The sequence below is a fragment of the Mastomys coucha genome, unplaced genomic scaffold (assembly GCF_008632895.1).
Source record: "Mastomys coucha isolate ucsf_1 unplaced genomic scaffold, UCSF_Mcou_1 pScaffold11, whole genome shotgun sequence".
Classification (NCBI taxonomy): domain Eukaryota; kingdom Metazoa; phylum Chordata; class Mammalia; order Rodentia; family Muridae; genus Mastomys; species Mastomys coucha.
In genome coordinates, this window is record NW_022196893.1 from 8,104,975 (window position 1) to 8,117,090 (window position 12,116).

Below are 12,116 nucleotides of genomic sequence, written 5' to 3' on the forward strand. Positions count from 1 at the left end.
AAAAAAAAGAATCACTAAATGGTTACAAGAAGAGAGAGAGCTAAGGCACAGTCCCCTCAGCCAGAGCCGCCCAGAAGAATAATTCTAATTCTACATGTAAGTCAAATACATCCCCAGGTTTACATTTATGGGTTTCCATGTCACATATTAAAATAAATTTCATTTTAAATTCTGTGATTTTTTTTTCTATGCCTCAGTTTTCTCTACTTAAAAATGTCCTCCCAAAATTCAGTGGATGTGGCAGACAATGGTGGCATGGCTTTAATCCCAGCACTCCGCATGCCTGCCTGTCAGCAGGCAGAGTGAGCTCCAGGACAGCCAGGGCTACATAGAGAAACCCTATCCTAAAAAACAAAACAAAACAAAAATCAGTGGACATTGTAGCTTCCAATGTGACAGCATTTGGAGATGGAGTCTTTGGAAAGTATGAGGATTTGATGAGGTTGTGAGGGTGGGGCCGCTGAGATAGAATGATTACACAGCCCTCACTTTCTCCACCCTTGATGCAACAGCCATCTCGGCAGACAGCCAGAGGGTATTATCTGCAAGCAAAGAAGCAGACCCTCACCAGGTCTCAAACATTCTGGCTCCATCTTGGACTTTCACAGATGTGAGATATAAATTCCTGCTATTTAGCCACCAGTCCGTGGCATTTGGCTACGGAAGCCTGAGAAAACTAAGGCAACTAGAAATCAGGTTGAAGTCATTTAAGCAAGATACTGCCCATGAAATTACCTGTAAAGGAAGCATATTATTGAGGAACTTTACTGAAAGTAGCACAATGCCCAGCTTCAGAACCAAAAACCCAAATGAGGGTCCAAATACCTACCTAGAAGGAAATCAACCCAAAAGTGAGCAGACAGGAAGATAGAGACCGAATCCCACAGGATACCTAGAATCCCTTTCCTGAGACTTCCCTACTACTAGAGTCACTAAAAAGTGAGCTACACCTGATGGCTATGATCTATGAGGCTGACAAGACACCAGGCCTGCCTGGGCCACAGTGAAGTTCAAGGCCAGCCCAGGCAAAGTAGTAAGATACTATCTCAAAGAACAGAGTAAAAAATAGGGCTGGGAATACATCTCAATGGTAGAATGCTTACCTAGTATGCTCAAGGGTTTGAATCTCCAGTACTGGAAACAAAACCAAAGCAAACAACACAACTCTCAGACTATCGATGTAGCTCACACGAGGCCCCAAGCTCATTCTCCAGCATGTGTATGTTCACACACATACTAACACACACGTACATGTACATACTTGTTCACACTGCTGAACTCACTTAGCTACTCTAGACTGATGACTATGGTCAGAAGCACTTACTTAGCCGCAAAATCACCACATATCAACTTTTCACTGCCATAAAGACTTTTACTGAAAGTTCTAAGTAATAATTAAGACTCATCTTACTTACACAGCAGCCAAATTCCTAGAAAGTTACATAAGAACACAATTTTTGATAATGCCATTGTCTGCAAACACTAGAAAGGCTGACTGACAGGAAGTACCCCTCAGAGGGTCTGGTAGACCCTCCACGTCATATGTCTCAGCTATGATGGAGTGAGATGCTCTGCTAATTCACTTAAGTTTTCCACAAGTGCAGTAACTATTTCCAAGCTCCATTTTTAACAGCTACAATTCTCAACCCTACTTCCCTCTGACTCCACGGTCCAGGTCTCTCTACCTCTCTCCTCTCCCCAGACTATTCTCCCCTCATGAGGCTTATGTGTACTGTTCTAAAAAGCACTAAGTCCTCCCTCCCCCAAGTTCCTTCTGGACCTAAGGCTTACAACACAACCCTCTAGAAGAACCACATCTTCACTTTCTGGAGCTCCAGGACTCAATTTTGGAAGTAATGATGTCCAAAAGCTTAGTGGCCCAACCAAGACTCAGCCTTGGAACCTAATTTAGGGTCATAGTTCCATTTAGTAAATAGTCTTGGGAAATTAAATCAGTCAACTACTGCATTCTGTTAAAAATAATAATAATAATAATCAGCCGGGCAGTGGTGGCGCTCGCCTTTAATCCCAGCACCTGTGAGGCAGAGGGTAGTGGGTTTTTGAGTTCGAGGCTAGCCTGTTCTACAGAGTAAGTTCCAGGACAGTCAGGGCTACACAGAGAAACCCTGTCTCGAAAAACAAAACAAAACAAAACAAAAACAAAAAAAAAACAAAAAAAATTTAATCCTTTGCACTCTTAAGGTACTAAGTAATTCTGTGATGCTTCCTTCACTCAAGAATCTCATGACTAATTTAATCCCTACATTTTTTGTAAGTGGTAAATTTCAACTTCAATTTAACAGACATTGAATATTCATTATAAACCCAGGTATTATGAAAAATAAAGGAAATACACTTTCCTCTTTGTGGAAGCCTAGTATCTAAGGAAGTAGGCACAATAAAGCCTCTAATGACAATAAAAGATGAAGCCTAAGTACAAATAAATATACCAGCGGGCATAGCTGGTCTAACTAGTGCCAATTATCTTGGCAGGGAAGTCTTAAAGAACCAAGCTACGACTCCAGAAAAACCCCAGCCATCTTCAGAGATGAGAGAAAAAAATGCACGTTTTAAGACTAATCCATAAAAAGCCTATATGAAGATAAGCTAGCTCTGTCAAGCCTCCAGGCCCTTCTAACTCTCTGCTGTTATCTCCTGAGAAGACCCATGCCTGCATCTTCTGACCCAGCTGCCCTGGCCTCTGGGTCAGCACACCAAGCTACCTGCCTGAATCTCCTTCCCTGAACCCTCTAGAAGAGCCACATCTTCACTTCAAAGGTCACCTACAGAGAAAACTTCCTGAGCCTTCTCTAAGCTTCTCTAGCCCTTTCCCAGCTTAGTTTTCTCACATGCTACCAAAAACTGCTGATTTGTCTCTTTCCATAGAATAATATCCAATAAAAGTAGGGTTTCTTTACAGATCCCGTAAGGTTATACAGTGCGTACCCACCACCAGAAGCAGAGGCAGGGCTCTGAGAGTTCAAAGCTACCCTGGTCTATATAACAAGCTCTAAGACAGCCAGGACTAAACAGAGAGATTTCAAAAAAAAAACTGTAGCCTCAGAGTATCACAGCTGCTTGATAAGCATTACTTAAATAAGTATCAAACACCTGCAGGTTTTACTGTTTAACTTTTCATTCACTTGTCCCCCCTGCCCAGGTCACATGCAAAGGGAACTTTTGGCTTACATTTCTAAGAAGGCAACCTAAAAATTATTTTATACAAATACTTTTTCTGAAAACAAGAGGACTCCAAATACAGGTTTTCCCCAGGATGATACAATAGTTGATGGTGCTAACACCTGCATGACATGGAGTAAGAGACCTTCAGTAATGAGCTGGGAATGGTGGTCCATGTCTGCAATCTCAGAAATCTACTGGGAAGGAAGAAACAGGGAAATCAGGAGTCCAAGAGTTCAAGGTAATCCTCAGCTACTACCGGGAGTTCAGACCAACCTGGGCTACAAATAAGACCATGTCTCAGAAAGTAAAATCCTACGAATATATAAAGGAAAATGTAAAGACTACCCACAAATATACAGAGTAAAATAATTCTCCATGGGATAGTTCTAAGTTATCTAATTGCACCTAAAGGACCTAATTCTCTCCTTCCTCTGCACATCCCAAGGTCCCTATGCACTACTCCACTTCCAAGTACCACTATCCTTAGCCAATGTGAAGGCAGTCAGCAAATAATAGGCCCCAGGCAGAAGAGAGGGAAAGCAATGAGAACACGATATAACTAAGGTTGACATGGGGTGGGGGGAGGAGGCACACAGATGTGTGCACACTCCAAATGAACACACTCACCAGCATCTCTATCCACTGGTCCCTCTTTACCATTCAGTGCTAACCCACTAGGTCTCCCCATTTTCTTCTACGGCTTTTCAGATTGACCTAACGATCCCTCTGCCTGACAGACTTCTAAGGGAAATAAAAGCCAGCAAATAAAAGGATTCAAAAATAAACACCCAGGAAGTCCCTTTTGCCCAAATCACCAGAGGTAACAGGGTGGATTCTGCGAAGGAGACAAGAGGCACACAGTAAACATGCCATGTACTTTTAAGTACAGCTCCTTCCCTGCCACAGAAAGTCAAGGCAGAGCACCGAAAGTCTCTCAGTACTGCAGAGATTTCCAAGAGTGGTGTAATGGAGAGAGCACAGGAATAGGAATTAGCACCAGCTAACTGGGTGGCTTTAGGCAAGTCACTAGTTTTCTCTGGACTTCTAACTCCCCATCTATAAAAATGAGGCTGTTTAAAACATGCTGAAACTTGAACACACCCTTCACTGCCACCACCAAAAAAAAAAAGATACAAAGTATTGACTTCACCAAAAGTGCACAAAAGCCATTCTGCATAACTCTTCCAAGTGCAGTAGACTGAGAACTCCTGGTGGAAAAGATGATGATGTCTCTGGTCCCTTCCATCTCTAACATTCTATGGTTCTAAATGAATTAGAAAGCATCCCGTTGCTGCTGTGAGCCTCTCCGTTTCGTAGCCAATATTTTCTAAACAGAGAACAAATCCTAAAGTCTATAAGGATGTGTTACCTTCTTCAAACTAAGTAGTAAGCGCCAGTATAAATATCTTTGCCATTTCCTACGCTCATCAGTCAAGCTTACCCTTGAGGCCACAACTCCGAAACCAGTCTCCTAACAGCCCTATAAATTTTCTTTTCTACCTCAGGATACTAAGGAGCTACTCCGCGTCCTACGAATGTCGGATGCAATGGATAAAGCACAGGAGGGACATGCCCGGTGTCTCTCTCCAGACTTCATAACATGCTGCACGAAACTGAGACTGAGAGCATCCCAATGCCAAACTCCGCGGACTTCTTCATGACTGCTCGAGTAACTGATTGAACCCACAAGCTAAGCCACATCCCCTTTCGGGCTCTCTCTCCAGGAGTTGGCTGGCTTTTCAGTCTCTCCTCCACATGCCGCTCCCCCTTTCCTCATCCCAGTGTGTGCCCAGGGTAAACCAAAAGGCGCCCTTCTTCTCGGGAGCTTTCCCACCAGCTTCCCTCGCTCTCGGCTCGACCCCACTGCTCTCCTCTGGACAAACAGACCCAAGATACCTCAACTTCTTAAGAAACTGAGGACGGGCTTAAGACACGGACTGCATTCCGGTCCTGTTCAACCCCCAACTCCAAAAGGGAAAAAAAAAATCCCACTCCCCCGCGCTGCCTCCGGGGCCCCTTAGGAGCCTAGCCCCTGCACCGGGCCCCAAGCCCACTCTCCAGCCAGGCCCACCCGGCGCCCGGAGGCCCGAGCCCGCCGCGGCCCTCCGTAACCCGGCGGGCGCCCGTCCCGCGCGGTCACCTGCATCCCGCCGTCGGCCGCCTCCTCCGTGCGTGGCCGCTTGCTCAGGCCGGGCTCGGGTCCGTCTGCCCCCGCTCCGGGCACCGGCAGCTCCACCTCCGACTCCCGCTTCATGCCCCGGGCGGCAGCGCCGGGCCCGAGCTGAGGCGGCTGCTGCTGCGCCTGGCCGCCTTCCGCCATCCGCCCGCGCCCCCTTCGCCACCGGGAGCCGGGCGAGCCGCGACAGGCCACCTCCCCCTGGGCCTCGGTGCCGACAGTCGCGACAGGCGGGCGCGCGCCGGCCCCGCCCCCCGCGTGCGTGTGTGCGTGCGCGTCGGTCCGGAGCCCCGCTTCGGCTTCGGCTTCGCGACCGCTCCGACTCAGGTTATGGCTCCGGCTTCGGCCCCGGCTCCGACCCCGGCTCCTGCTCCGGCTTCGCGCCGGCCGCTCGCCCGCTCGCCTGCGCGTGCGCCGATCCCTCCGTCCCTTGGTCCTTCAGTCCCGCGCTCCCTCACCACTCGCCGGCTGTGCGAGGAAGGGGACGGCCTGGGCTCCCGGCTCGGGGAGGGCTGTTTATTTGGGAGGAGGAGGAGCGCGAGGCCGCAGCGAGCTGACTGGTCGGGATCCTCCGTCCCGCCACAGTGGCAGCGCCGGGAAGGCGGGGAGAGAGAAAGGAGAGAAGGAGGGAGGAACCTGGATGTGTGGGACTCAGGCCGCCCGCGCGAGAGGAGGCTGTGGTGAGGGGGCGTGGCTACGCCCCTCGGCAATCTCCGCCGCCTCCGCGCGGGCCGCCCGCGGGAGGCCGGGAAGGGATCGGAGAAGCTCGGGAATCTCCGGGATACCCTGGGTGGCGTGGAGAGAGAGGGGTCCGCCCCTTTTAAGGCGGTGGCCGGAGGGCGGAGCCTGAAGGGCCGGAGTACGGGTGAGCAGCACTAGTGCGAAGGGATGACCTGACCACTCTCCTATGGCTTCCTGGGATTTAGGGAAGCAGAGGTGGGGAGCTCTCTGCGAGAGGAAGGTCCCTTTGCCTGCTTCCTCTCCAGCCCAAGAACTGGGAAGTCCAGGAATGATGGCTCCCATATAAACTTTTCTGAGAAATTTTGCTAGGAAGCGAATAATTGCATCTCTGATGATGTCAAGAATTCCTGATGTTGCCAGGCACAGTGGCGCATGCGCACCTTTAGTCCTAGGAATCAGGAGGCAGAGACAGGACTATCTCGAAGACAGGACTAGTTCGAAGCCAGCCTGGTCTACATAGTGAGTTCCAGGACAGCCAGGGCTACACAGAAAAACCCTGTCTCAATCAATCAATCAATCAATCAATCAATAATGCATGGTGTTTTCAAGAGTTTTACCGTTTACCCAATGCATTTATGGAACCATTTTGAGCCTGACAGGAGAAAACACGGTTTTAATCCAATAGATAAATCTGAATTTTTTTCAAGTCCTGAAGCAGAAATACGTGACCAGACAAGATGGAAATCTCTTGTTTTTACTCCTTGCTGCCTGAGTAGCCCTTCAGAGCTTATCAGCTGTATGCAGTTAAGTCTGCCCAGTAGGTTTTCTCTGCCTGGTTGTAAATAGAAACTGCTTCTGCCTCTCAGAGTTCCATACTGTGACCTGTAAAGGGATGTTGTGCAATAACCTAGCTTCTAGCCTTACTCTTGCTACTTTAAACAAGTTAGTTTTACTCTTTGGATCTCAACTGCAGTATCTCCCACTTCCATATTGTCATGTAGTAAATTTTGTTCTTCACAAATAGAAGCTGTACTGGCATCTAGTGAATAGGAGCTGAGAATGTCATTCAGAACTCTAGGATGCATAGAACAATCCCTCCAAGAGAGACTTGTCCAAACCAGATGCCAATAGTTCAGAGATTGAGAAACCCCAGGTCAGGTGATTTCTAAGGTTACTTGCAACCAGTCTACGACTTGGCCTTTGAACTTGAGTTAAGCACCTAAAAATGGATGGAGGGATGAAGATCTCTGCTTCGGAGCCAGACCAACCCCAGTGAAGCCATACCATTGCTGCCTGTGGGATGCTGGACCACGGGAGGTTAAGAGTTCCTTCAGAGAGGGCATATAAGGGCTTTCGGGCTAGTTGGAAAAGAACGCACAACTTGGCTTGAAGCTGAGTTTTCCTACTAAGTATTTGTGTGTTTGTAGGCTGCAATAGCTTAGCCATTTACAAGTCTTGACACTTTATGGAAGGAAGTTAATTAACGGCTCTTGTCCCTCAGCTTAGCTTCGACACCTAAAATTAGCATGATAATACTATTTTAAAAATAATTATTATGAAGATCAAATGAGTTATCAGCATTAAGAACTTTGATCATGTTAGAACTTGAATCGAAAAAGTCCCCCAAAGGCTCCTACAGAAACAGCTGACAGACTTAGGGCAAGTGTTTGGATCCTGAGAACCTAATTGCTGAGCCCCATGACCTGTGCAGTGGATTAGTGCATCAACTGATTCATGATTGGGGGGTGGTAAAAAAACTGGAAGGTGAGAACAGATGGGAGGAAGTGGGCTGCTAGGGGCTTGGTCTGAAAGTGTCTCTCTAGTCCCCAGTCTCTTCCTCCATCTGCCACTTCCAGTCTACCTAGAGGTGAGTTTGCCCCACCACATAATCCTTGCTGCGGTGCTAATCTTTCCTCGCCTCCCTCACTCAGACCCTGGAGCCACGGAGTAACCTTGACTTGAAATCACGAGTTAAGACAAACCCTTCCTCTCTTACATCGCTTTCTGAGGTGCTTTATCCTAGAGACAGAAAGACTGACCAACAGGAGGAGGATGGCCTGTCTAAGCAGGTATTAGTTACTAACATTGTTGCCATTGTGAGTTTTAATTTTTTTTTATTTCTGTATTTGTGTGTGTTTGCTCAAAGGCCTATGTGTAGGTAGGCTTGCGAATGTAGGCATCTACACGCCACAGTACACATGTGGCGGTCAGGAGGCGACCTTCAGAACTTGGTTCTTTTCTTCCACTGTGGGTTCCTGGGATCAAATTCAGGTCATCAAGATTTCACAGAAAGCACCTTTACCCACTGAGCCATCCCACTGGCTCAAGTCATCATGACTTTATTCACTTTGTAAGTCAGAGTGACCAAATAAATGTTCTTATCAGAATCAAAAACTGCCATCATCACTATTTGTCTTAGTCAGGGTTTTGATTCCTGGACAAAACATCATGACCAAGAAGCTAGTTGTAGAAGGATAGGGTTTATTCAGCTTACACTTCCACATTGCTGTTCATCACCAAAGGAAGTCAGAACAGGAACTCACACAGGGCAGGAACTTGGAGGCAGGGGCTAATGTGAGGCCATGGAGGAATGCTGCTTCCTGGCTTGCTTCCCCTAACTTGCTCAGCTTGCTTTCTTATAGAACCCAGGACTACCAGCCCAGGGATGGCACCACCCACAATGGACTGGGCCCTCCCCGCTTGATTACTAATTGATAAAATGCCTTACAGCTGGATCTCATGGAGGCATTTCCTCAAGGGAGGCTCCTCTCTGCGATAAATCTAGCTTGTGTCAAGTTGACGCACAAAACCAGCCAGTACACTATTGTTTTAAGGTTTTTAAGTGTTTTATGTGCAACAAGCTATCATGATCTCTTTTATTGGGTAGATAGTCTTGAATAATCCATTCAAGAAAGGGCATATAGTCCAACCTAATAAACCTACATCCTTTCTGTACTGACAAAACTATTGCTGGCTCGTGCTTAGCCAGTATTTCTGGATCTGATTGTGGCAGTTTGAGCACACACAGCAAGAGTGAGAAGCCTGGCTGAAATCTCACTGGCTGAGATTTCACAGGCCGACTCCAGAAGAGTCTCCGTAACCCATCTTGCCTTCAGAGGTCCAGGGAAAGAGAAGGGTTAATCATTATTATTGAAGTTGATATATAAGGTAGCTTGGATGTGGCTACGTAAGATTCAGGTGGGGTGGGCAAACCTCACAAGTCACCCAGGGGTGTAGCCACTAATGTTAAGCCAATTACTCATTTTTACTAAGCCTTACATTCCTCCTTTGTAGGATGACAATAATAATAGTTATAGTGTTTTTTTCTGAGCATTAAACAAAAGCACTTGACAGAATGCCTAACTTAGTAACTCCTTAATAGGCAGTAATTATTTGTCATCTAATTTATACAGTGCCAGTAAGCTACTGGCCAGGAGAACATGGGCCTGGGAATGGAAACCCAGACATTTCTTTCTATTATTGTTGCAGCAGCAAAGTGGGAGCCCACCTGCCTACCAGCTCCACGTGCAGAGCTAGAGCCTCCCTAAGTCAGGGGTCTCCTACTGGCAGTATCTTACAATGAACAGATGGAGCCTGATCCTGTCCACCCAACCATGATAGCTTGAAAGAAAATCCAGTGTCTCTGGGGCTGACCTATAGAACAACAATAACTTTTTTTTTCAAACCTAAGCACATAAATAGTTGAGGGTTTGGTTTTTTTTTTATAGTCTTTTCTTGCTAAACTGGTATCTTTTGAACAATTATCCCCTCCCTACCTGCTTTGCTGAAATTTCTGTCATCTAAATGATGTCAGATCCTTGAGAAAGAAGATTTGGGGAACAGAGCTGCTTGTCAATCAAATTACAGCTATCTGGGTAGTACCAGAGGCCCTGGAAAGTAGAGCTGTGTAGTGCAGGAGTGTTTGGATGATTGAAACAAAGAGAAACAGGACTATGCTTTGTAAACAGACATAAAGCATTTATGGAACAAAAAAAGACCAGAAGGAGCAGGAGAGACGCTAGCTCAGAAGTTAACATCACTGGCTGCTCTTGCAGAGGACCCACGGTTCATCTTCAGCACTCACGTGGCAGCTCACAACTGTCACTCTAAGTTCAGGGGATCCAAAACCCTTTTCTGACCTCGTAGGACAATACACATACATGGTGCACAGAAGTGTATGCAGGCAAAAACACCTATATGAATAAAATGGAAATAAACCTAAGAAGAGGAGAAAGAGGAGAAGAAGGAGGCTGGTAGGGGCCAGTGAGCATGTCAACATAGCCATCAAACACAGCTGTAACTGCAAAAAAGACGGCTCTTTCCGAGTTTCTTACAATCTGAAGCTACTTGTCTGGAAATAGATACATTGTGTAACAGTCTCCTGATGTAAACATTTTATCCTAGAGGATCAAAATCAAGAAACAAACAACTTCCGGGTCTCAGGAAGTTCCCGAAACTAAAAAGGATTCCCAATGCCCCGTCCTCCAAAGCTATATAAGCAGTAGGAGCTCTGGAGATAAACTGACCAGTGTGGAACAGCTTATAAACCCCGCTGTGAACCCCAGGGATGCAGTTTTTGTGAGTCATCACTCATGCTAGAAGGAGATTTTCTTTGATGCATCTGCCTTTGTGTTGCTGACGCTAACTCCTCATCCACACTGCTATAACTCGCCCTTATAAACTTATAAACTTGCTGGCCCACAAGCTAGACCTGGGTGAAATTGTTTCTTTGCTCTATCATTGATGTGCTATCTGAGGGGAATACACATTTATCCACATCACCCAGGAAAAGTCACAAAACAAAGCATGCAATAGAATAGAAGAAAATAACATTGAAGAATGTTTTCAAGATGGGGGAATGGCTCCATGGGTAAAGTACCCGCTGCAGTAGCTTAAGGACAAGAATTCAGATCTGAACATGACAGTCCATCAGTAATTCCCGCACTGCTGAGGCAAAGACAAGAGTCACATGGATGAGCCTAGTCAATGAACTCTTACCAAATGAGGTGTGGAGTGACTGAAGAACGCTCTCAAGCCTACACACACACACACACACACACACACACACACACATATTCATACATATAAATGCTCACATACCAAACACATATGTATGTATAGGGGGGATAACATTTTTATTATATTTAATATATTTAATATTAATATCAAATTATTAATTCAGTTAATTTAATTTAATTAATATTAACAATATACTAATATAGTTAATAAATATATTTAATACCTTTGGCCTTCCTGCTAATATCAAGTGCCGTACTTGTTCTGGTACTTATTTTATTATCTAGTGCACCCTCTGAGGACAAAGAGGCTACATTGTAAGAGTGGTATTTGGAGAACCACCAGATCCACACAAGCCCATCTACCTGTAATTCATTGTTATTTGAGAAAAGGAAGCTCCCAGTTGACTAAGCCACTGTGGATAGGTTTCAACATGCAGCCAGCCCCAACTCAAGTCCTAACTGATACAATCTATAAAGGATAAAGGTAGTGTCTCTCCTGGGGTTCTTTTGAGCATTAAATAATGCATGTAAAGCAGTGAGCATGACACCTGGCTCACAGAATACTTGGCGAGCATGTGGTCCTGAAGACCCTTGTCTACCAGAGTCGCTACAGCTCTCGTCCTTATTAACATGATGATTGCCTGTGTCCAGACCAAGAGGGCTGCAGAGGGAGCTGCTCCCGGCTGGAAGACAGAAGAGCTTTCATCCAGAATGCTACCTTTAACCTGGGTCTTTAAGGATGACCAGTTTTCCAGGCTATGGGTGGGTTTTGTTGCTGTTCTGTTTTTGCTTTGTTTCTTACACTTATATCTTCAGTGTGTGTGTGTGTGTGTGTGTGTGTGTGTGTGTGTGTGGCTGTGTGTGTGTTGGGTTTTTGTTCTTTTTGTTTTGTTTTGTTTTGTTTTTTGGTTTTGGTTTTGGTTTCCCCAGCCTGTGGGTAGCCCCAAGGGACCAGACTCAGGTTATCAGACTTGAAGACAAGGACCTTAACTCACTTAGCCACCCTGCTAGCTCCCGGCGATGGTTTCCAGAGAAGTAAATTCCTGGGCCTGCCTTTC

General features: G+C 46.2%; 1 protein-coding gene across 19 annotated transcripts in view; it reads right to left on the reverse strand.

Annotated features, from left to right (window-relative positions):
- Positions 1-6,028, reverse strand: part of Rbfox2 (RNA binding fox-1 homolog 2) — a 234,156-nt gene extending 228,128 nt beyond the window's left edge. For 2 of the 19 annotated variants that reach the window (XM_031348195.1, XM_031348177.1), the window contains exon 1: positions 5,324-6,028. In XM_031348195.1, coding sequence (XP_031204055.1) covers positions 5,324-5,503 — 180 coding nt within the window. In that variant the 5' untranslated portion in view covers positions 5,504-6,028. The remainder of the gene's footprint in view (positions 1-5,323) is intronic. The other 17 variants (XM_031348141.1, XM_031348170.1, XM_031348119.1 and 14 more) reach the window with 12 other exon arrangements.
- Positions 6,029-12,116: the final 6,088 nt, after the last annotated feature.